The 26,045-nt window shown below is 48.5% G+C and overlaps 1 protein-coding gene and 1 pseudogene across 2 annotated transcripts in view; both read left to right on the forward strand.

Annotated features, from left to right (window-relative positions):
* Positions 1-26,045, forward strand: part of AP2A2 (adaptor related protein complex 2 subunit alpha 2) — a 92,749-nt gene that overhangs the window by 40,906 nt on the left and 25,798 nt on the right. For both annotated transcript variants that reach the window (XM_041773904.1, XM_041773905.1), the window contains exons 2-6: positions 2,805-2,873; positions 15,771-15,913; positions 17,984-18,177; positions 22,089-22,218; positions 25,076-25,177. In XM_041773904.1, coding sequence (XP_041629838.1) covers positions 2,805-2,873; positions 15,771-15,913; positions 17,984-18,177; positions 22,089-22,218; positions 25,076-25,177 — 638 coding nt within the window. The remainder of the gene's footprint in view (positions 1-2,804; positions 2,874-15,770; positions 15,914-17,983; positions 18,178-22,088; positions 22,219-25,075; positions 25,178-26,045) is intronic.
* Positions 8,865-8,997, forward strand: LOC121472426 (annotated as a pseudogene).

Genomic DNA, 26,045 nt, shown 5'->3' on the forward strand with positions numbered 1-26,045 from the left:
ACAGGCATAAGTACACATAGGTACACATGGGCATGTGTGCGCACACACACATGAGTGCATGTACACACAGGCACACAACACACATGGGTGTACGCACACACGGACACACGGGCTCACACTGGCACACATACACAGATACATGGGCGTACACGCACAGGCACCCATAATAATAATAATAATAAACACAGGCACCCATACAAACAGGCACACACATGAGCACACATAAAACATACACACAGGTGCACACACATGGACACACACACAAGGGTGCGCATATACACAGGTGCACACACACAACACACGTGGGTGTGCACACAGGTACCCACATGTAGACACAGGTGCACACACACACAGGCATACATACATAGACACAGCGCACACAGGCACATACATAGACACACAGGCGTGTGCACAAACACAGCACGCACTCACACGGGTGTACACACACAGAGGCACATATACCGACACATGGGCACACACACAGACACAGGTGCATGTACACACAGGCACACGTACACATATACACGGGTGCACACACACAGGCACGCATACATGTACGCACCTGGGCATACACACCAGCACACACACGTAGACATGCATGGGTGTGTGCACACAGGCACACATACACATGGATATGTATACACATATGGATGTGCACACATGCAGGCACACGTACACATAGACACACAGGTGTGCACACACAGGCAAACACATAGACACATGGGTGCGTGCACAAACACATGGGCACACACACACACTGGTGCATGCACACAGAGGCACACAGAGGCACACAGACACAGGGGCGCACACGCAGACACAGATGGATGCATGCACACACAGGCACACATACACAAATGCACAGGAGCGCACACATACACAGGTGTGCACATGGCCACAGTGCTTGTCTTCTGCATTTAGTCCAGGCTGTGTGAAGCTGCTAGTGGTCTTTGTCATGTGAATCAGAAGGCTACCGAGACATCATTTTCATGGCCATTTTAGCCAGGTCCAAAAAAGGCAACTTCAGCAAAAATAACACTTTTTAAGAATGATTTAAGAAACAATTTGCTCTCGACCTGCCACCCTGTGCCATTAAAGCCCACTGTTCTACCTGGTGTCCCCTCCCCCTCCCCGACCCTTCGGGGAGCCATGGGCTGCTCCTTATCTTCACTGTCATGACTGACTCTGGCTTGCATGATATCATGGCTGGTGAGAGGTGCTTGGCTGCTTCCCCCTGCCTGCACCCCTTGTTCCCTGGAGCAGACTGTGCTGTGCTTGTTCCATTGAAGGAACACCCACCTCTGCCTGGAACATGGGATCCCCAAGGGCAGGAAGTGTTGTTTTAGCCTATGTCTTGGCACCTCCAATGGTACCTGGTGAATGAGTCTGCTCTTGGCCCTGTCCTGACCAGCTGCTCCGTCAGGAGCTTTCTGGGGCCCTATTTTTTTTTTTTTAACAAGTTAGTAGTAAAAGATAAATGATGTTCTGGGAGGGTCCTGGAGAGAAAGAGGTTGCTTTGCTGGAGGAGGGGACATAAGTTCTGCAAGGGGAGGCATGGTAGGCCTGAGCATTCTGGACAGTGTTTCTGGAGGAGGACACAGGTGAGCTCCCTGTCTGGGCATCTGTGAGCACCTGGGGCTGGCAGTGTTTTGGTGGGATGGATGCCACAGAGGCCTTTCCTCCCACTGCAGATATAGTCACTGATGCAAGGACTCGCCTAGAGAGGGTCTTTCAAAATAAACTTTGTACCTGCTTTCACAAAGTGATGGGAATTTACGGAGATGTGTTTTCATGTACAATTCTCCATGTCCTGTGTGATGAATCATTTCTTATATTTCTACAGTACTTGTCAGCTATGTGGCCCTTAGAAAGTCTTCCACACACTCTAGACCTTGTTCTCCACACTTGGTCAAGTGGAGTAAGACTGTCTATGGTCTGATCTTCATTCCACATCTCACATGCTCCATGCACACAAATATTTGTTGGATTAAGTCCAATTTAGCAATAGATCTAGGATGTGGGAATGTTTGACTGTCAAGTATATGATATACCTTCTATCTCTTTTACATATATGGAGAAAACTTCACCAACTTCATCGCATATGGTAAGAGTGGATTTATCAGGTTTTGTAGGTCGTTGAACTTCATAAAGAATGAAAATTGGCAGCCTATAATAGTTAAAACTTTATACTTTAAAAAATTCTCCGTGGCCATAATAGTCAATTTTAGGAGTAAACTATTAGCTGATAATGATTTATTGTGGAAAATGGCTAGCAGGAATTATTTGTGTTTTCAGTTCCAGAGCTGTGGCAAAGGTAGGATTAAAAATGGCATTGTAGGGGATCCCTGGGTGGCTCAGCGGTTTGGCGCCTGCCTTTGGCCCAGGGCGGGATCCTGGAGTCCCGACATCAAGTTCTGCGTCGGGCTTTCGGCATGGAGCCTGTTTCTCCCTCTGCCTGTGTCTCTGCCTCTCTCTCTCTCTCTCTCTCTGTGTCTATCATGAATAAAAAAAATAAATAAATAAAATTAAAAAATGACGTTGTAGATCCCCTCCCTTTTTAGAGTGGCTGCTTTCCTGTGTGGTGCTTATGGACTTGCCCTGTTTTGACTTGGGGAGGGCCTGTGTCAGGGCCCCCGGCTTCTGTCCCAGCCACCTCCCTACTGGTTTTGGCTGTTGGCTGATCACTTCTTTCCTTGACTCCTAAAAGCAGTGATTCTGCCTTTAATTCTGATGTATTGGTCTTATCAGGGGACAGACATTTGCTCAGAAATCAGTTAAGAATGCATTTGTGTTCTTGTTTTTTTTAGGTAAAAGTAAAGAAGCAGAAATAAAGAGAATAAACAAAGAACTGGCAAACATTAGATCAAAATTTAAAGGTAAGTGCATTCAGTCTTTTTCATGAAATGGGCTTTTGTAAATTTTATACAGCAGGGACTAGTTTCCTAATGCCATATTAATTCTTTCCATTCAAACTGAAGTTCTAAGTTAGCACCATTACTCTCTTGGCGCTGTTAGAATTAAAATGTGTTTAAAGGTTTTATTTATTTATTTGTGAGAGAGAGAGAGTGAGCATGAGTGAGTGAATGAGCGTGAGAGGGAGAGAGAATCTCGGAGTCCCTGCTGAGTGCAGGACCAGAGGAGGGGCTGGATCCCATGATCCGGAGATCATGACCTGAGCCAAAATTAAGAGTCAGATGCTCAACTGACTGTGCCCCCCAGGATCCCCTACTTGAAGTCAAACCAATGGTTGCTCTTGAGTTTGACAGCTGGTGTGTAGAACTGATCTGGTTGAGTGCTCCCTCTCAGGACCCAGCCTTTCCCCTGAGCTGGCTAAAAGTATGAATCTCAAAGAAACACTCTGCCTGAACTCACTTGTTATTTGTTTCAAGTATTATAAAGTGATTAAGCACTTCCCATATTGAAGCATGTTCGGCTTTGTGAATGCAGAATGTATCACATGACCCACTCCACTCAGGTAGGCTGCCTGTCTGGAGGTCAGTTTGTAGGAAGCTTGGTTTCCTGAGCGTCCCTGTTGTGAAAAACTTAAGTGTGGGTTTTCATGCTTGAGGATATGTCTGTGAAAGGCTGGTTAATCCGTGAAGACTCCATTTTAAGCTTTTAATTTTTCCAGGTTTGAGATCTGGTTCAAGCCTCTGAGCAGACTTTAGCCATGAGAGAGGCTGAGGTTGCCCGGAATCAATGAATGGAATAGAGAGCTAGGACTGAACCCAGGAGCTGCAGGGATGGGTGGAAGGCAGAATTCTTAGGAATGGATGGTTTTTTAGGACTTGAGAATGGATATCTTGTTACCAAGTGATGCAAAAACTAGTGGAATTTGAGTATTTCCCTGTTGAGCCCTAGGGAATTATGTTTATGTATTATGTTTTTATGTTTTTAGCTGGGCCTAAGGAACTTTTAGGAGGTCTGTGAAACTTCTGAAATTGTATGTGAAAATTCACGGTTTGCTTTTTCGTATACACAAACGTACGTGAATATGTATGTAGATGTATGGGGTGGAGGAGTCTATAACTTTCATTGCTTAAATTTTTTTTATCAAGATTTTTTTTTTAGAGCAGTTTTAGGTTCCAGCAAAATTGAGAAGAAGGTACAGAGACTTCCTGTATACCCCTGACCCCACACATGCACAGCCCCCCATTGTTGATATCCTCACCAGGGTGGTACATTTGCTGCAGTCGATGAACCTACATGGACACCTCTATCACCCAAAGTCCAGCTGAAGTTAGGAGTCACTCTTGGTGGTGTGCATTCTGTGGTTTTGGACAAATGTGTGATGATATGTATCTACTGTTATAGTACATGCAGAGTAGTATCACTGCCCAAAAAATCTTTTGTGGTCTGCCTGTTTAGCTGTTCCTTCTATCCCACCTCTGGCAACCAGTCATCTTTTTACTGTCTCCATAGTTTTGCTTTTTCCAGAACGTCACAGAGTTGGAATCGCACAGTCCACGGTCTTTTCAGACAGCCATCCTCCACTCAGGCAGATGCCTTGAAGGTTTTTCCACGTCTTTCCATGACTTCACAGCTCATTTCTCTTGATCACAGGCTAACAGTCCAGTGTCTGGATGGGCCAACGTGTATCATCTGTCCACCTACTGAAGGATATCTCAGTTACTTTCAAGTTTGGTCAGTTAAGAATGTCATTGCTAGAACTAAATAAAGCTGCTATGAACATCCCAGGGGCAGGTTCTGTGTGGACATAAGCTTTCAGCTCCTTTGGTAAATACCAGGGAGCATGACCACTGGATTGGGAGGTAATGGTATGTGTCATTTTATAAGAGGCCGCCAGACCATGTCCCAGAGTGGCTGGCCCACTCTGCGTCCCCACCAGCCACAGAAATGAGCATTTGTGTTGTTCCTTGTCCTTGCCAGTGTTCTGGATTTGGGCCCTTTCAGCAGGTGCACAGAGGGATCTCACTATTTTAAAGATTTTATCTATCTGAGAGGAGAGGGCTCTTACTGTTTTATTTATTTATTTGTTTGTTTATTTATTAAAGATTTTATTTATTCATGGGAGATACAGAGAGAGAGGCAGAGACAATAGGCAGAGGGAAAGCAGTCTCCATGCAGGGAGCCTGATGTGGGACTCGATCCCGGGACACGGGGATCACGCCCTGAGCTGAAGGCAGATGCCCAACTGGTGAGCCACCCAGGTGTCCCACTTATTGTTGTTTTAATCTGCATTTCCCTGATGACATGTGATGTGGAGCATCTTTTTAAAAAGATTTATTTATTTATTTATTTATTTATTTATTTATTCATTCATTCATTCATTCATTCATTCATTCATGATAGAGAGAGAGAGAGAGAGAGGCAGAGACACAGACAGAGGGAGAAGCAGGCTCCATGCCAGGAGCCCAACATGGGACTTGATCCCGGGACTCCAGGATCGTGCCCTGGGCCAAAGGCAGGCGTTAAACTGCTGAGCCACCCAGGGATCCCCTGTAGAGCATCTTTTTGTGTGCTCGTTTGCCATCTGTGTATCTTCTCTGGTGAAGGGTTTATAACTTTCATTACTTCTTACAGGGACTGTTAAATGGTAGTTAAGAGGAAGGGTGCCCTGACTCCCTGCCGATATATCCCTGCTGTGATGCTTACTAGCTGTACTACCTTGTCACTTTACCCTTCTCTGTGTCTTTTCTCAACTGTGAAGTGGGATGTTGATGATCATCTTGGGCTGGGTTTTCTATGAAGCCGACTTTGAGATGGGCATGGAGGCCAGAGGAGTTGTGAAGGCAGAGGAGGTGCTGCAGGGAAATGCTGGTCTGCTCAGATTGCCACTGGCCCATTAGGGAGCTTTGGGATGAAGATTGCCTATTAGAGGCGTCTGGCATTGGTGGGAATGGCTGGGCCCTTGTATCACCCCCTTGCTCAGCTGTGGCTTGAAGCCAAGGAAGGCAGTCCCTGACAGAGCTACCCTGTCAGCCAACCACACTCTCGGCAGTTCCAATCCTTAAGTGAAGGGAGCATCCATGTCTGCTGCACTAATTATATCTTTGTATGGGAATATATAAAAATTGCTTCATAGAAAGTGACTGCTGAATAAGCATAAATCGTATTGTTATTAAAAAACAGTTCATGGCCCATTGGATAGTAAATCTTCAGACTATAGAAGTGTTTTTGGGCAAACATGACTTCTGTTATTTCTTCTGTCTTCATGCCTGCCTAAGCTAAGCTGTCCTAGATAGGGAAAGAGATTCCTTTTTATCTCTTAACCAGTTGGCATTGAGTATGTGTATGCTCTGACTAGTAACAGATAAGAGAAAACCTACCCTTTGTCCTCAGAAATGTGCCCTGGGGGCTTGTGCTTCCAGTTATGGCAGATTACATAATTTAGGTCTGTGCTATCCAGGAGAAATAGAATGCAGGTCACTAATGCAGACACACACATAATTCTAAATTTTCTAGGAGCCACATTAAAAAAAAAAAGTAGAAAAAAAAAGTAGAAAGAAGCAGATGAAACTAATTTTAGGGGTGCCTGGCTGGCTCAGTCAGAAGAGTGTGTGACTCTTGATCTTGGGGTTGTGAGTTTGAGACCCATGTTGGGTGTAGAGATTACTAAAAAATACAAAAAAAACTTAAAAAAAACTGATTTTAATGTATTTTATTTAATCTCTTATGTCTAAAATATTATCATTGCAACATGTAGTCAATAGAAAAAGTTCTCTCTTTCCATACAGAGATATCTTCCATATTTTTCATGCCAAGTCTTTGAAATCTGTATGTATTGTACATTTAAGGCACACTCAGTTCAGACTACCTAGGCTTCAGGTGCTCATCAACCACATGTGGCTACCACTGCCAAGTTGGACAGTGCAGACTTCAGCGACACCTTCTCCTGAAAACAGAAAGAGACACAATGTTAAAAAATCTTGAAAGCATCATAGAGTGACAAGAAACAAGGAGGATTCCTTGAGAGTCAGGAGGGATGATTACCTGTCAGTGTGGTTTTGCTGTCCAGGGGACATTTGGCCACATCTAGAGTTCTGTCACAACTGGGAGGGGGAGGGGGTGCGCTGCTGCCATCTAGTGGGTGGAGGTCAGGGAGGCTACTAATCATCCTGCCATGCATGGGATAGCCTGCCTCTGATGTCAAAGTGCTGAGGTTGAGCAACCCTGATCTAAGAGAAAGATCAAAGCCCAGAGCCCGCCAGAAGTAGAGACGTCTTCCACTTTACACTGAGACTTTCAGACGCAATGCTCTAGGGCAACAGTGGACTGGAAGTGACTCAGCCCTGTGACAGATGTGCAGTGGGGCTTTGGACACCTGGGTGCCCCACAGAACCTCAGACCCTCAGACTTTACACTGGCTTAAAGGAAAGAAATGACCCTCTGGAGGATGGTATTATCATTGTAGGTGCACATGATTCCTAGAAGAATTGACTTCTCACATACAACGTCAAGCATACAGTTACAGATGACCAGGCACAATCAGGACAGCATGAGCAACAATCAGCAGAGATGGCAGAGACAGAATTATAGAAACCTCTGATACCAAATTCAGATCATAGTAAAGAAGTAGGTCTACCATTTTTTTTAAAGATTTTATTTATTCATGAGACACACACACACACACACACATACACACACACACACACACAAGGGCAGAAATACAGGCAGAGGGAGAAGCAGACTCCATTGCAGGGAGCTAGATGCGGGACTTGATCCCGGGACTCCAGGATCACACCCTGGGCCAAAGGCAGGCACTATACCACTGAGCCACCCAGGGATCCCCAGGTCTACCATTTTTAAAGAAAAGGTACACTTGAAATTTTGAGCAGGAGACTTGCGGTATGAAACGTGACGTGGTAGATCATGAGCATGGACATTCCAGAACTGAGACCTGTAGTAACCAGAATGAAAGAAGGATTCATTCTCTTCTTTCTTTCTTTCTTTCTTTCTTTCTTTCTTTCTTTCTTTCTTTCTTTCTTTTTCTTTCTTTCTTCTTCTATTTTATTTATTTATTTATTTATTTATTTATTTATTTATTTGACAGAAAGAGAGCATATAAGCAGGGGGAGTGGCAGAGGGAGGGAGAGAAGCTGGCTCCCTGCTGAGCATGGAACCCGATGTAGGACTCGATTCCAGGACTCTGGGGGTCATAATCTGAGCTGATGGCAGATGTTTCACTGACTGAGCCCCCCAGGCACCTCAGGACTCTGGATTTCAAACAGCACACGTAACTGTGTAGAGATTAGTACTCTGAGTGATAGGTAAAGACCAAACTGTCCTGGATATAGCACAGGTAGAGGGCAAATAACACAGAGCATTTTTTTTTTTTTTTTTTTGTAATGAGGATTTAGTTTCATAGTAAAGATTGAAACACAGAAAGTGATTTATTTGCTCTGGCCTGGTTTGGAAGCAATTTGGGATTTCAACAGGTTCAGTAGTTGAAATGGAGGAGGATAGGAGTTCCAGGGTGATGGCCCAGAGGTAAGAGGACGGGGGTGTGTTCAGGCAGCAGGGTATAAGCATGAGTGTGATGTAAGGTTCATATGGGGAGCTGGTGGAAAATAAATCTAGAATCAAACTTTGTGGTCACGTTGTATACGGCTTTGGATATCTGCGGCCGAGGTTTGCCCCTTGAAGCAGTTGGTAAAGGGAAAATATGGGAGATGACTGCCTGTTTTTTTTTTTTTTTTTTTAAACTGGGTAGACATTGCTTCTGATTCCCTGGGAGGCATCCCTAGCCCTGGGACTTGTGCAAGATCTCCCCAATGTCTAAGGAAATTTGAAAGACAAATCTCCTGTGAGAGACAGAGGGGTGTGGTGGAAGACTCTGAAAGGTGTAACTGGCGTCCCAGAAGGAAAGGAGGGAGGATGTGACAGCTTTTAGATCACATGAAATCGTGTGTACAGGAGGAGAGAAGGTCAGTGTTCCCCTTGACAAGGATGGAAGAGGCCCTCGGACCTGACAGCATGCACACCAGTAAGGGATTAAGGAATTGCCACCTCCTTCGTAGCATCTAACCATCTTTTTTTTTTCTAAATACTTTGAAATCAAATTCCTAGTTTGACCTTTCTAGATTTTATATATTGAGACTTTGTTTTTCTGACTTCAATAAATTGTTAAATATCTTCAAAATTGTAATTAATTTGTGTATCTTAAAAAAAAAAAAAAGAATGCATGAAACTTACCAAAATGCAGGCTCAGCACATAGCCTAAGTGAGTGAAACGTGCGTGTAGACACGTTACCGTGGAATGCGGGAATCCAGAGACAGAGGGCCCTGAGAGTAGCCAGGTGAGGGGATGTGCCATGCTGACAGCTGGCTGTGCACACAGCAGAGTGCCAGACTGGTGATGTGCTGGAGAACAACCAGCTGGAGACTTTAGCCAGCAAGAGTGTCTTTAAGAATAAAGCTAAAATGCAACTTTTTCAGACAAAAATGGAGAGTTTCCCATGAGGAAAAGGAAATTCTAAAGGCTGTACTTCGGGCCAGAAACAAATAATCCCAGAGGAGAGGTCAGAATGTGGCAGAAAAGGGAGAGAGTGGGGACGCCTGGGTGGCTCAGCGGTTGAGCATCTGCCTTCGGCCCAGGGCATGATCGTAGAGTCCTGGGATCAAGTCCCACATTGGGCTCCCTGCATGGAGTCTGCTTCTCTCTCTGTCTCTGTCTCTTGTGAATAAATAAATAAAATGTTAAAAAAAAAAAAAGAAAAGAGAAGGAGTGGCAGATACGTAGAGAAATGTACATGATCGTTGTGCACAAAAATGTATTGTGGAGTTGCAAATACACATTGAAGTAAAATTGACGATAAACAGATGAAAAGTGATAAAACATGACAATCCCAGGAACATGAGAAAGTTGCATCTATAATCCCAAACCTTGCCATTGAGAGAGCTAGAGCCGATGCCTTTACTGGTGGGTGAGTTCTTTCATTGAGAGAGGGTCCTGTGGCCTGTGGGATGAAGACGGTGTCTGCGCCACCTCCAAACCTAAGCTCGTTTCCACTCACCCCTTTGAGGTCTTCCCATCGTTTCCATGAGAAGAACATGCTTCAGGTGCTGCTGTGCTAAGAGAAGGAGAGGCACCCTGCTCAGACCTAGATTCTGCTTGTGGCTGGAGGCCACCTCTGCCAAGACTCATTAGCAAGATGTCAGTGCTTGTCTTGTAAGCCACTGAGTCTTGGGGTGGAATGAGGTAGTTATTATGACATTAATCAGCACACTGTGTCTTGAAACCATTGGAAAACAGCTGCTGTGTTAGAGTTTACAGACGTGATGATTGCTTATCGCTGTCTGCAGGAGTTTACCACAGTATATGCTAACTTGAATGACCATGGGGTGTCCACTAAGTTCTAGGGGTGCACAGGTGAATAAAGAAATTTCCATGAAGAATTTAGGTTATTGTAGGTGTAAAGAGACTTAAATAAACCACAGCTTTTGATGGAGGAAGTGTGAAAGCTCACTGGGAGGGGTGTATCACACTGGCTCACAAGAGGGCCGACTGCACCAACGCCCAGTGCTTTGCCAGTGTTCTGTCATCTTTTGTGCTTTTCTTCTTGATGTATTTGATGATAATGTTTTAAAAATTGGCTTTATGTGATATTTATTCACAATAAAATTTACTCATCTTAAGTGTGCACTTTGAATTTTGGAAGACGTATGTATTTTGGCAGCCACCAACACGAATCAAATGACATTTCCCGCACCTTGAATGTTCTCGTGTCCCTTGGCTCTCAGCCACCTTCCTTAGTCCTCAGCAGCCACAGGCCCACTTTCTGTCACCATGGCTTTGCTGTATCTGGAAAAGTCATGTGAAAGGAAGTGTACGGTGTGAGGTCTCTCACAGCTGCTGTCTTCACCTGAGTGCAGTGCAGCCCCGGTGCGCTCACGCTGCCTCTGCAGTGCATCAGGATGTACTTCTTGCATAGCATGTGGGTTTGCCCAGGGGTGGACATTCAGCTGGTGCCCAGTGCCTATGAGAGGCAGAGCTGTGGTGAGCACTCCCTGGGCACACACTCCCTGGGCACACACTCCCTGGGCACGTGGAAGGTGTAGGTCTCACGCTGTGAGAAGCCACCACACCATTCTCCAGAGTGGCTGTGTGTGTTGTGCTCTGGCGTACCGTGTGTGAACAGTCTCGGTTCTTCCACATTCTCGCTGTACCTGGTATGGTTGTCTCAGAAGGCTTAGTTATTGTGGTCAGGGTGTGGTGGTACCTTGTTGTGGATTTAATTTGCATCTCCCCCTTTTTTAAAAAAGCAACTAAAATCGATAAGCATCAGAGAGAGTGAAGGAAATGCCTCGGGTCTCCGGGAATCTGGAGAGGAAGAGTGGATTTTCTGGTGTGAGCATTTCTAAGACAGTTCACAGAGGAGGTGGACAGAGTGGCATGGGGGGCAAGGGAAGTATATCATCACGGTGCAAAGCAAGGAAGTTCTATGTCCATCCTTGGTATCATATCCTTTTTACCTCTTTGAACATAAGAAAATACCTGTTGAGCACCAATCTCTGTGAGAGAAAGGGTGGAAAAAGATCATAGCTTGAAAACTGTCCAGAAGAATCTGGTTACTGGGGACTCAGTTGCATTGCCTTAGTGACAGAAGGTTCTGCCTGTAGCCATGCCAGTTCTTGCTGGCATCCTACTTGTCAGGTGAGAACATCTTTCTGGGCAAGATCAGTCGGCCCCTGGTGGCCATGTTCACACATCACAGTGGGTAAGGAGACCGTTCCCTACTTTATGTGATGGCCCCCAGGCCAGGTCTGTGTTTAGCACAAGGGTCCTATCCTTAAGGCACAAATGACAGATTTATGTGAGGCTGAGGTCGTAAGTAAAGCTTTCTGACATTGGGCTGGCTGCATCTCCCCTGTACCTGAAGAGTGGTTATCTTGGACAAATTTTCACCATTGTCATTGTTGAAAGAGACGGGATGGGCCTTCAGAATCATGAGTGACTGAGTGGGTGTTATCAGATAATTGGTGCTGGGATGTGGTAGGAGGGTCAGGTGCCGGGGAGCAGCCTTGTGGTTCTTCTGCAGGACTGCCCTGACTGTGACCCAGATGGTGGGCACACAGGGGTGCCTGCCTGTTTTCCTTCCAGCCGCAGCACTGGGGAAAGAGGGAGCTTGTGTGTCTGTGTGCGTGGATGCAGCGGTCACTAACTCACTCTCCAGTCTTTTAGCTTAATATCTTGTTATGGAAATACTAGGTTTTAGTTTTTCTGATCAGAAGCTTTTTTTTCCATGGTTCACGTTTTGAAATCAGCATGCTTCTAAAGAGTCAGTGATAAACGGTTCTTATCAACCTCTGTTGCACTCTCCCTTTGTCTCGGGCGCTGCTAAGTCCCCTGTGTGGTGTCCTGCTTAATTGCCATATTGGCCCACTGAGGAGGGGGCTCTAGAGAAGTTGGGGGTCCCAGGGGTGCAGACTGGATCCTGATCTTCAGTCAGGATGCGGTGCAGTGATGGCCTGCTTTCCTGCCTCCTCTCTTCTCTGATCTTTTCAGCAAGTGAGGACATGAGCCATCCCCTTTCAGGCAGGAGAGGTACAATTTCACAGTTCAGAATTATTGAAATAAAAACACAGTTCTAGCCCACGATGAAACAAACATTTTTTTTTTTTTAAGAATTATTTATTTATTCATGAGAGACACAGACTGAGAGAGAGGCAGAGATACAGGCAGAGAGAGAAGCAGGCTTCATGCAGGGAGCCCGATGCGGGACTCAATCCTGGATCCTGGGATCATGACCTGAGCTGGAGGCAGGTGCCCAACCTCTGAGCCACCCAGGCGTCCCTGAAACCAACATTTTGAGGACCATCTTAGTCCGGTCTGGTTGGGAGAGTGGAATCATGGTGGGTTAGAGGAACGATCACTGTGGGGAATTCCTGAGCTCTGTTCAGTGTGACTGCAAGGCCTGAGGAGGTAGTGTAGCCCCTTGGGCTGAAGGAGAGACCCCAGGAGGACAGGTTGGGAGGCCCCCTCCTTGGAGCGAGGGGCTAGCTCAGCTCCCAGGGGAGCAGAGAAGGCAGCTGGTTTGACCAGGCCAGGGTGCAGGCTCCCGGGAACACGGAGAGTGGTGACTCTCCTTGTGCAGGCTGCAGAGAGAATGTGGATACTGGTGTGGACACTGAGGTCATACTGAGAGGGCTGCATACAGTTTGTGGGCAGGGTGGGGCCAAGAGGTCATTGTGAGTCCTCAGAGCTCCTCCTGTTCTCATCTCAAACTGCGGGAGGGTCCCATCTGCAGACATGTCCCTTGGATGGCCCTCTACCATCAGGATGTCAAGCTCCTCACACACACGGAGGGGTTTCTGACATACTGTGTGCCTGGGTTTGAGTCCTGAGGGGCTGCATGAATGCTGATGGAGCTGGTAAGTACAGAAGCATCTGGGCTGTGGAGTGGGCAAAGCTCTTTGTTTTCAACGCCTCTCACTGAGACTAAAGTGCAGGTGCCTTCACTTGGAGCACTTGGCATCTCCCTCCTTGCCTGTGACACTTGAGGCACAGGGTGCTATATGTCACTCTCGAGCCCAGAGGTGACCTGGTCCCTTGTAGCTGGCTCCTGGTAGGAAGGCTACTGGGTTGCAACTTGCCAGAGAAAGTACTGGAGTCACTGTGAACCTTGTAGCCAGAGCTTCCTAGACCCTATGAAGCTCCGCAGGAACCGCTCCAGCCAGACTCCAGCATGAGTCTTGGAAGTGACAGTGCTTCCCATGGTGGCCAGGCTTGGGGAAGCCTGCCCATCGGCACAGTTCTCCATGGCAGGCCCCAGGGTTAGGGTGATCAGTAGAAAGGGAAAGCTTCCCTATGGGTCACTCTTGAGTAGGTGAGGAGCCCCTAAAAGGAGGTGGGGCTGCACGAGGGTGGGCAAGTGGGAGAGGTGTGGAGGCAGAGCATGGGCCCCATGTTCTTGGGGCTGTCATTTCTTTACCGATTGCACTGAGTTATGGCACAAATAGGCAGATCTCCCTGCTGGTGCTCTTTGGGGGGTGCAGGTTCCCTTTGCCACCTTCTCACTGGAGATGTAGCTTGTTTGGGTACTCTGGCTTCTGGTGGGGTGGCTGTTGACTTCCCTCTGGGCTGGGACTCAGGTTGGTCTGCAGCCCTCTGCAGTACCTTGTGAGTCCCGCAAACTGCATTCTGGGTATTAACATTCCCTGTCTGTCACAGCTGCCTCGGGGCTGAGAGATGCCTGAGTATTCTTGCCTGAGTATTTTTTTTTTTTCTTGCCTGAGTGTTGACCCTTCCTTTCTTGTGGGCTCAGCCTCAAAGTCCCAGCATCAGAGGAGGGACCCGGTGTCCCCGGTCCTGCAGGAACAGAAAGCAGTCAAGGTGCTTTAGGGAAGGAGGCCTCCCCCCCCACCCCCCCCCCGTACTTCCATGGCCATCTCCATTGAGCTCAGTTTGACTAAGCCTGACACTGCTGTGTTTTCCTTTAAGATGTGCTCTCAGTAGCAGGGACCAGTCTCCAGGAGGTGAGAGGAGATAGGGTGGTACTTTGGGCTTGGTTGTCAAAGGACGCTTTCAGAAGGTGATAGAATCCAGGCTGGTTCTTGAAGGATGACTGGGTGGGGAGGAGATGGGAGACTGCTACAGTTTGCTTTGAGCTGTGTGCCCTGCACTTTCAGATGCTCTCCCTCAACACATGGGGATGTGTCCTAGCCAGGAAGTGATGGAGCTGGGCTCCCCAGGTGCATGGAGTGGATGAATGAGTAGAGGGTGGTGGTGGGGGAACCGGGCTTTGGCCCCTTTATTTTTAGTCATTATGTTTTTTGGTGAAAAGGAAGATTTCTCAGAACTTGTCAAGGCGAGGTGACCAGCTGGTTGGCTGACACTGGATTGTCATCCTGGGAATCATCCTTTGGGGTCAGCCACTGCTTGTCCACAGAGCACAGGTCTCCTGACCTTTCCCCAGGGATGACCATTTCTGTCCTTGTCTTCCCATCTCTCCCAAGTCCTGTCCGGCCCACTCGTGTCCCATGTGGGTCCTTCGTAATGTGGCAACAGTGTCATTGGGAGACCCAGCTCAGTGAGATGACCACTCCTCTGGTTGTGACCTCTGCAGCTAATGGTTGAGTCTAAGGAACACTGTATACTTGTCAGGCGAAATAAGGACTTCTGATACCTAAAATGGAAGAATGTAGCATTTTACATTCTTCCAGTGATGTGTCTTGAACCTACCTTGTTATGATCTCTAGTGAGGGGCTCAGTTGTGCTGTGATGAGGATGAAGACATGGGTCCCTCTGGTCCTTTTTTTTTTTATTTTAAAGATTTTATTTATTTTAGAGAAAGAGAGAGCATGGGTGCTGGGGGGAAGAGCAAAGGGAGAGGGACAAGCAGACTCCATGCTGAGCACAGAGCCCCGACATAGGACTTGATCCCAGGACCTTGAGATCACATCCCCCTGAGATCACGACCTGAGCTGAAACCAACAGTGAGACGCTCAACCAACTGAGTCCCCCAGGTGCCACTCCTCTGGTCTTCTTGTGTGTGATTTCCATGGGTGGGTGATTTGTCCTAAAACTGAAGTGAAAGGGGGATCATCTAGTAAGTTGGGGCTGGCTCCAGGGCCCCTGGTGGGGCTATGGTAGTTCTGAGGGAGGCCCTTGGGGCCTGGCGTGCCTGGGCTGCCCTGGGAGGGCAGAACTCTTGCTTCTAGGGATTCTGGCTTCTATTTTTTAAGGGAGGCCAAACCTTTGGATTCTGATGTGTACCGCGTGGTCTAGAAATGTCATTTGCACTCAGCATAGCTGTGCCATGTGTCTGAAGGCTTCTTTGCTCTCCCCGCCTCCCCCACCTCTTCTCCAGGTGACAAGGCTCTTGATGGCTATAGTAAAAAAAAGTACGTCTGCAAGTTGCTCTTCATCTTCCTCCTGGGTCATGACATTGACTTTGGGCACATGGAGGCCGTGAACCTGCTGAGCTCCAACAGATACACGGAGAAGCAGATCGTGAGTGTTGTGAGGGGGTGGAGGGCCCAGGGGGGGCCTCCCCCTCCTCCAGGATGCAGCCCTGCCTATGGAAGGACTGATAAGGCTCCTCTGATAAGGTGGCTATTTCTTTCCTTTCCTTGTCCTTCTTGTACACCTTCCCTGCTGCCTGAGAATTTGCTGTGGGTCCAGCTGGATGCCCACGAGACCCAGGTTGGATGTGATGGGTGTCTCGGGCCTGCCTGTTTCCTTCCCTGCAATGCCTGGTTCACCTGGTGGCTTCTTGTATGATTTTCTGTTTGTTTGTTTGTTTCTTTCTTTCTTTTTTTTTTTTTTAATTTTTTTTTAAAATTTATTTATGATAGTCACAGAGAGAGAGAGAGAGAGGCAGAGACACAGGCAGAGGGAGAAGCAGGCTCCATGCACCAGGAGCCCGATGTGGGATTCGATCCCGGGTCTCCAGGATCGCGCCCTGGGCCAAAGGCAGGCGCCAAACCGCTGCGCCACTCAGGGATCCCTGTTTCTTTCTTTTTTACAAGATTTTGTTTATTTATTCATGAGAGATACAGAGAGAGAGGCAGACAAAGGCAGAGGGAGAAGCAGGTTCCCTGCAGGGAGCCCAATGTGGGACTTGATCCCAGGACCCTGGGACTACGACCTGAGGTGAAGGCAGATGCTCAACCAGTGAGCCATTCAGGACCCCCCTGACTTTCTGTTTCTGACAAGGGCACCACAGCCACCTGGTTTAAGAGATGGAGCCACAGATGGGTGTGCCCTTGCCTTCCTAGATGGTGTTGGTGCCTGGGTACCTGAAACCCTCTCAGGCTTTGTAACTCTAGTCCTATGGCCTCTGGGAGGAATGATACTTTTATGTTTTCTGCAGTGTTGCAAAGTAACAGTTTCCTCTGTCCAAAAATTTAACTTACAAGTAAAAGGAATACTCTATATCCCTGAGGAATTTTATAAAGTATTGGTATTTACCCATAAGAATTTGAATGTCTGCCATGGCCCGAGCAGTATGCTGGGTGCGCTGGGGACACCGTGACCAGAAGCAGACGCCAGTGGCCCCTGCTCTTTTCTGATGGGGAGATGGCATCCTCCAGCCCACGGATAGAGAATTATAGCTGTAGCCAGTGCCCAGGGAAGGAGGCCCTTGGTGCTCTCTGGGGCCTGAGTGGGCACAGGAGGAGGAGGAGTTAACCTTGTCTGCAGAGGCAGACAGAGCAGGTAACACCCAGCCAGGGGCACGTGCATGGAGTGCAGAGCTGAAGAGGGGATAGCAGTGACTGGAACGGATGTGAAGATGTGGATGTATGGGTAGACATACAATAGGAAGCTGTGTAGGAGTTACACCTGTGTGGTCAGGGATGAGATGAGTCCAGGAAGGCCAGGGTGTGGACAGGGGGTGACTCAGGGCTGGAGTTTGGCCAGTGGTGAGGGGAAGCTAAGGAAAATAGAAAGAGGGTAAAGTCACAGTCAGCAGGATTTCTGGAACTTGCTGTAGGTTTTTTTTTTTTTTTTTTTTTTTTTTAAGATTTTATTTATTTATTCATGAGAGAAACAGAGAGAGAGAGAAAGGCAGAGACATAGGCAGAGGGAGAAGCAGGCTTACAGGGAGCCCGATGTGGGACTCAATCCCAGGACCACAGGATCACACCCTGGGCTGAAGGCACGCTCAACCACTGAGCCACCCAGGCATCCGATCACTGTAGTTTCTTAGGGCCTTCCAGTCAGGGTCCTTTCTACCCCGTTTGGGGCAGTGGTGAGTCTAGGTTGCTCAGATACACTTCCACGGATAGGTGAATGGGACGAGTGCTGGGGGTGGGGACCATGGGGACACCTGGCTAAGTGCTTCTTAGGTGTGCCCCACACGGTTGTCTCCTGGCAGAGCTGGAAGCAGACACTTTGCTTCTTTAACAGAACTGGTGTTTTCATCAGTGTTTGAGGAACCCTCTGACATGATTCCTCCTGCAGAATACAGGGCAGACTGGAGGCCTTGGGAGGCTGATTAAAGGCTGGATGTGTGTGCATGGTTGTCCTACATTGGTCTGGTTGTCATGAGCTCTCTGTCCTCTTGTCTCTGGAACCCAGGGCTACCTCTTCATCTCTGTGCTGGTGAACTCCAACAGTGAGCTCATCCGGCTCATCAACAATGCCATCAAGAATGACCTGGCCAGTCGGAACCCCACCTTCATGGGCCTGGCCCTGCACTGCATTGCCAACGTGGGCAGCCGAGAGATGGCCGAGGCCTTCGCTGGGGAGATTCCAAAAATCCTTGTAGCTGGGTATGTTTTTCCTGTGAAGTAAGTCAAACATGTAATAACTACTTAAAGAATTTATAGGATGAGTTAATCTGCCTGTCTTAGATAGTGGGAGAATTGTATGTCTAGGTGCCTGGTGACATCTGCTCATACCTTTGCTCCCCCAGTACCACTGGGTTTTAAAGTAGATGAAAGAGGGCAGCCCTGGTGGCTCAGCAGTTTAGCACCGCCTTCAGCCCAGGGCGTTATCCTAGAGACCCGGGACTGAGTGCCGCATTGGGCTCCCTGCATGGAGCCTGCTTCTCCCTCTGCCTGTGTCTCTGCCTCTCTCTCTCTGTGACTGTCATGAATAAATAAATAAAATCTTTATTTTTTTATTTTTATTTTTTTGTAAATTATTTATTTATTTATTTATTCATTCATTCATTGATTCATTCGAGACACAGAGTGAGAGAGAGGGAGGCAGAGACACAGGCAGAGGGAGAAGCAGGCTCCATGCAGGGAGCCTGACGTGGGACTCGATCCTGGGTCTTCAGGATCATGCCTGGGCCGAAGGCGGTGCTAAACCGCTGAGCCAACGGGGCTGCCCAGTAAATAAAAATCTTAAAAAAAAAAAAACAAAAAAGGTAGATGAAAGAAGAATCCTGGGAGCCTGGATGGCTCAGTGGTTGAGCATCTACCTTTGGCTCAGGGCATGATCCTGGGGTCCTGAGATCAAGTCCCACATCGGGCTCCCCGCAGGGAGCCTGCTTATCCCTCTGCCTCTCTTTTTGTGTCTCTCATGAATAAATAAATAAAATCTTTTTAAAAAAGAAAGAAAAATAGAGGAATCCTGCCAACCACAACCAACTACAACCTTCAACCATTGAAGAAGGGAATGCAGTTATCCTATGGTGTAGCACAGGGTCCTTTCTTGCCCTTTCTCAAGAGCATTACCAAAGAAAAGGCCAAACACCCAAATCCTGAGAATTCTTAGAAACCAATCCCCTTTAATTTGGAGAGAGGCCACACGAGAGAGCAGGCAGCTCTGGAAGAGTTTGAAACCGTTGGGGCATGGCAGAGACAGGGCCCTGCTTCATATTCCAGGTCTCTGCTGAGTTGGGAAACTAACTGAGGGCTCACACCCTGGTGACATGACTGGCCCAACAAGTGCCCCAGTCCTGGGCACTTCATCAGGACTTGGGGGACCACCTCCTCCAGGATGACTGGCAGTGAGCATACTGAGGCCACAGCGCTCTGGGCGAGGACCCTGGGAATGCTACTCCACATCTGCACGCCTGGCTCCTGCTGTGCCCTGGGGGTGAGCCCTGGGCTAGAGGAGCAACGAGAAGGGCTGTGGCCACGCAAGCCCTGGAGGAGTGTCCAAGGTGTGTGGCACCAGAGGTGGACAGAGAGACCAGGCTGGAGACGAGACCCCAGAGGACTGTGAGTGGGGAAGGCTCACAGAGGATGTGCCAGCAGTCAGTCACACCCTGGAAGGGGCTGCAGAGCTGAGGAACCAAGTGGGGGGTGCTGAGATGACACCATTCCGTGTCTGCCGCGGAGGGCTGCAGGGCATGATGGACACCCTGAGAGCAGACGTACCAAGGCAGAAGAGGCCTTGGGTCCATCTGAAAGAGCTGGGGACGGTGTGGACTTAGGGCTTCACAACGTTTTTTCTTCCTTACCTGTTAGGGCTGCTCCAGGCCTGGCAAGGCCTTCCTTGGTCCTCTTTGCTCCCTCTGGCCTCTGTCTGGCATCTTTTTTGTTCTGGCACATGCCAGTGAACACGTCTGTGTACTGCCTGCCTCCGCCCTCAGAAGGCAAGCTCCCTGGGGGCTGAGGTTTTTGTCTGCTATGGCTGTTGCTTTATTTCCTGCATTTTGAACAATACCTGGTATACAGCACATTCTTGGTAAATATTGTTGGAAAATTAAATGTAAGACAGAGGTAATCTCTGGCAAGTATTCAGATGATAATTCGAGAACATTTTCCTAGAATAAAGGATGGACTGCATTTGCAGATTAAAAGGACACAGAGGGTGCATAACGAAGCCCAGCCTGGATGAACATCAGAGTGGACGGGCGGGGAGGGAGCCCTGCTGCAGGAGGACAACTGAGCCATGTCTGCGAGTTACAAGGCCTGGGGCGCCAACGGTGGGGGAGGCCTTGCACAACTAAGTGTCTGTCAGAATCAAGGTCACAGACACCAGGTCTGGGCTACCCACAAGCCATACTTGAAAACCATTCTCAGCTCTTGAAAATGCAGTTAAGCCATATGGACAGCTCACGGAGATGGCCAGAGATAGACTGAGGAGCTGCAAGGGAGAGTGTGTAGTGACTTGGTTTCAACAAAGTCAAATCCCTGCACCAGAATTGGCTCTTATTATTATTTTTTAAATGATTTATTTATTTATTCATGAGAGACAGACAGAGAGAGAGAGAGAGAGAGGTAGAGACACAGACAGAGGGAGAAGCAGGCTCTTCGCAGGATCCTAGATCCTGAGATCATGACCTGAGCCGAAGGCAGCTGCCCAGCCCCTGAGCCACCCAGGCGTCTCAGTAGGGTGTCTGTTATGCTGAGGTTCATTCTGCACTCAGAAAGAGAAGCTGTGCAGGTATTGAGCCCTGGGCCTGAGACAGAATGGAAACAAGGTGGCAGCATTCTCCCTGGCCTCCCAGGGATGCTGGATGTTGTACTTCCCTCCTCTGGAGTGTTCTTCTAGGGTGGGCATCGAAGCTGCGTGGGAAGGGCAGGATGGGAAGGCCCTCCTGTGCTAGTTGGGATGCACTGTTGCAAGCATAGAGACACACTGGCTCCTTGGTACTAGCGCAGTTCTGCCACGAGGCCTGCAGGGCGCATTGCCTTGTTCCTTGCTGCTCCTTGTGAGGAAGTTGTGGGACCAGAGAGAGGGGCAGGTAGCTCCTGCTTCCCAGGTAGTATAGCATCTGACAGAACTTTTTACTAAGGTGATTTCCGTTTGGAGTAGAATGGGTAGCAGTTTGGAGGTTTCTCGGGTTGGATTCATTTAGGAACCAGAACTGTACCAGGGAGGTGAATGGTAAAGACAGCTGCAAACCCTTCTCTTCCCTCCATGTGGACCGAGAGCCCCCACCATGTGGACCAGTGCTTTGAGAATGCTGACTTGTTCTCCACAGAGCCTGCCCTGGGTTATTCCTTGGTGGACCTGTAGCTTCCCTGGTGGCCCAGCAGAGTTTGGCTGGGAGTAGGGAGGCTGAGGGGTAGACAGAGTGTTGGGAACATTGTCTGCCCTTAGGCAGCATTAAAACCTGAACCAGAAACCCTCCAAAGCCCCTCTCCTGGGGCGTCTACAGTTGTTCTGACCTATAGCTTCTCAGTGTTCGCTGTGTCCCTGAGACGCTGGGCTCGTTCTTGGGATGCTGGGCTCTGTAGTGCAGGAGCTTGGCTCTTCACAATCAACTGTGCTGAAGGGGCAGGAGGACACAGAGTGAAGGCAGGGGGCAGGAGAGAGTCACCAGGGGAGTTTGGTGGGAGTGCAAGGCTCTCTAACACTGTTTTGATTGTGTGTTATTAAGTGAATTGTTAAACGAAAATCATGATCCAGAGGAACATTAGTTGAATATGCTCCATCTTGCATAGCCAAGGTCCTCTTCAGCATTTGGGAAAAACACCAGAATGGACACTTTTGGAGATGAAAGACTTCCTGGCAGGACTCTCTGCTGTTGATTTTCTTTGAGGCGAAGTCAGAGGCAAAGTCATTTGAGCAGACAGCTTTCTGCCACTGTCTGGACACAGCCCACACATGACCTCTTAGAGGCGGTGGGCATGAGCTTGATCATACTCAGAGGTGGAAGCAACCTGGTCTCCAGGTTACCGTGGGTATTCTCTGTGAGGCTTGGGGCCTTGCTCAGCTTGGTGGGGCCACATGGGGTGCTGAGTGTATTCTTGAGTGACCACCGGTGTCTGTCTTTCAGAGACACCATGGACAGCGTGAAGCAGAGTGCCGCCCTTTGTTTGCTGCGTTTGTATAGAACATCTCCTGATCTCGTCCCCATGGGTGACTGGACATCCCGAGTTGTGCACCTTCTCAACGACCAGCATTTGGTAAATACTTGTGGAGTTGTGGCCCTGCTCACCTCACTGAGTAACCGTTTCTGGAATAGCCACTATGAAAGCAGCTAAGTGTAGTTTCTTATGATGCTGGGGGCAGACTTCCACAGCTCAGTCCACTGAGTGTGTGAGCACTTGTGGGGCCGTGTGGCTAGGGGGAGGAGCTCCCCCTTCCCTGGGATTGGACAACACAGACATGGCCTCTGGCCCACCACATAACTGGTCGTCAGAGGGCCTCCTGTGTGCTGGGGCTGTGCAGATGAATAAGAGAGATCAGTGTCTCCTGGAAGTACCCTGTTTTGGGAGGGCATTCTGTATGGTGTGCCTATCTGGGGTAATGAGGAGGGTGTCAGTGACTCCAACCTAAGCTCTGGCATGCAGTCTTACTAATCTACATGGTCACTGCACAGGCCCGGCCTGACTGTCCTCCCTGTGTTGTAGATAAGGACAGAGAGGTGTAGGGGGGACTTTGTGGTTGTGATGTGACATGGGTTACACTGGAAGGGGCACACAAGGACGTGACACCAGCAGTCAGGTTTAAATAGGAGCTGATGTTGGGTTCAGTGGCTTTGTGCTACATGCATTTTGTGGTATAAATGAGAGGATTGAAATTCAACACAGATTTTTCCTGCTCAGTGGATAGGTATGAGTATGTTAACTGGTTACTACATTTTTTTCCCAGAAAGAAATCTACTTTAAAAATTAAATTAAAAATAGGGGAGCCTGGCTGGCTCAGTCAGTTGAGCATATGACTCTTGATTTTGGCTCAAGTCATGATCTCAGGGTTGTGGGGTCAAGCCCTGCAGTGGGCTCTGCACTCAGTTGGGAGCCTGCTTGAGATTCTCTCACTCTCTCTATGCCCCTCACTCCTTCTCCTTCTCAAAAAAAAAGAAAAAAAAAAAGAAAAAAGAAAAAGATCATTGCATGCAGATTAGAGGAGAGAGCTGGTGGATGTGTCATTGGCATGCTTGCTTCTGCTGTGGCAGCCCCATGGGCTGTTCCCACATTGTCATTGCCCATACTTCCTGGGATATTTGTGTCCAAGCAGGGCAGCTCTTCTTCAGAGTGGAGCTAGGTCTGTGCAGCCATGTTGTAGGGAGAGGGAAGGGACCTGGGGGGAGTGGGGTTTGGGACTGCATGCTGGGTCACGTGGGTCCTGCTCAGTCTTTTCAAGTTCAGACTCCACTCGTAGAGTCGGGAAGTCATGCTGGGGGCTGTGAGGCTTGAGGCTACAAGTCGCCTTCCAGGCAGACCCTGGGAAGCAGGGGGGCTTTTTCCAGTTTTGCACATATGGAAACTGAGGCTTAGAGGGATTTAGTGTCTTCGAGAAGATCTAGACTTGAGCCAGGAGGTGATGAAGGTTCAGAGCTGGGGCAGCTCAGGAGGCCCGAACCACATGCCCAACAGGTGTTCACACTCAGCAGTTTTCCAGAGTGGTGGCTGTGGGAGTTCATCTCTTTTGACATTATATGATTCCACAGCCCCAGTGTTTTGATGCCCATGACTGGCTCACCAGCTGTATTGCTTGGTATGTGCCTGGCCATGGGCCGCTACAACCCGCCTCAACCACAGGAGGGCCAAGCCCATCACTGTCTTTTTTCATCTCTGCTCTTTGTGTGTGTTCTCTGTTCTCTTGGTGGCAGCTGTCCTTTATGTGGCTGTGGTTGCTGTGTCATGCACCTCTTGGCTTTGTCATTAAAGGTGGCCTGAGATGTGGCTATCTTTGGTCTCGAGGTCAGGAGAGTCCAGGAGGCCGGTTGGATCTGTTTCTTTAGGATAGCCTTCAGGTTGTCGGTAGAAAGCTGAAGGAGGTGCTCCGCTGGGGCCGGGGCTCACTGTCCTTGTGCCTTTGTAGCTGCAGAAAATGCTGCCCTTCCCCCACCTGCTCAGGGGTGAGGTGGAGGAGGACCAGAGGGGTTAAATGATGATCCGGTGGCTTCCTGAGCTTTGTTTGCATCTTCATTGTCAATAAGTATCATTCTTTTGTTTTACTATTTTACATTTATGAGAGAACTTACTTAACCAGTATTTCCCTTCAAGAGACAAGAGTTAGTGGGAGCAGCTCCTAGTTGTCCTGGGCCAGGAGCAGAGATGTCCCTGTGCTGCGTGGGAGATCCTGTGCACTGGAGGGAGGGTGCTGTGTGGGGTGGGCTCTGTGGGGCCAGGGATGCTTTGGGGACCAGCATGCAGAGATGTGTAACCCAGACTACTTTTCAAGAGGGGGAAGAATGGGCTCTTTCAGCTGCTGTTTTCCACAGTCTTACTTTTGGGTTGTGAAGATTCAAATGAGTCTAAAGGTAACATCGCCTTCCCCGGTCCATTCAGAGTGGGGTTTTTTGCTTTTGTTTTTAAGATTTTATTTTTACATAATCTCTACAACCAACATGGAGCTCAAACTCAACTCTGAGATCAAGAGTTGGGTGCTCTACTGACTGAGGCCAGCTGGGTGCCCCTACATGGAGTGATTTACATTAGGGGCAGCAGTGAGTACAGCTGACTACAGGGCCAGACAGGGAGCCAGATCCAGAATAAGGCAGTCAGGTGGAGGGGCACGTGGAGATTTGCCTGGGGCTGCTGCCACCCTCCAACTGCCTCCACTGTGGCAGGGGTCTGGGCCCTCGAATTGCCGAATGCCCAGGTTCTCAGGAGCTCCAAGATGAAAACAATGCCTGTGTGCTATCTCAGTTTTTAGAGACACGGTGGGGCAAAGTAGTTTTGAATCTGGCCCAGGGGCTCTAGGTTGTTGCTCTCAGTTTTAAAATTTTATTTGGAAGATGAGTTTACAATGAGAAGTCAGCTTCAGGCATGTCGGATGTACTCATAGTATGCATCTGTTGTGTGTTTGTTCCAGGGCGTGGTGACTGCTGCCACTAGTCTCATCACCACCTTGGCACAGAAGAATCCTGAGGAGTTCAAGACCTCTGTCTCTCTGGCCGTTTCCAGATTAAGCAGGGTAAGTCTATTGATGGGGAACGGGTATCAGAGTGTGTTTTGGTCCTAGTTATTTTATTTAACTAAGATATTAGCTTACTATTTAGAACACAAGGTCTTTGGCTCAGTTTGTAAATTGAGGAGTGAGAACTTGCCTTGGTTAGGATGTCGTTGGGTTTTCTTTCAACCTTTTTGTCAGTTGAGAAATGTCCTGTCCATATGGGAAAGTGCCCAGAATAAGGCAGCCCAGCTCACGGTTGTGTTTCCTGAGAGCTGCTCGGCCACCACGCAGGGTGGGGAACGGGGATACTGGCCGGTGCTCCCCACCACAGGGAGCCCTGTCCTCACTTGGATAGCCTCGCTGCTTGCTCTCATTTGCTCTGCTGCCTGAGCACATGTTCTTTAAATCGGGCATCTTGAATTGTTGTCCATAGGGACCCTACGGGTGTACATCTATTCTTTTGTGTTTGACTCGAAGTGCTCAGTGTTGTGGAGTTGTCATAATTGTTTTGTGTGCCATTCCTTCATTTTTGATGCTGTGTGGAATTTGTATGAATACACCACAACGTACCCCTTGTCTTGTCCAACGCTGAGGTGATTAGGAGTGACCCAGCTTGGCTATCTCTTGGTTGGTTAATGTGAGTGAATTGCTGGTGGGTGTGTCCCTAGAGGTGGCGTAGCTGGGTCACCTCGAAGGGTGAGCAGGCAGCTGTACCAGCTGGCCTTCCTGCCAGCAGTGTGCGGTTCCCAGTGCCTTGCATCTTGGCTTGGATTTTAACCATCCTGGGGGCATGGTGGTGTCTCATTGTAATTTAAATCTACATTTTTTTGATTATCCTCAAGGTTGAGTGGCTTTGCATGTTTGTTGCTTTTTTTGAATGTCTTTTTTT

Source organism: Vulpes lagopus, chromosome 11 (assembly GCF_018345385.1).
Source record: "Vulpes lagopus strain Blue_001 chromosome 11, ASM1834538v1, whole genome shotgun sequence".
Taxonomy (NCBI): Eukaryota; Metazoa; Chordata; class Mammalia; order Carnivora; family Canidae; genus Vulpes; species Vulpes lagopus.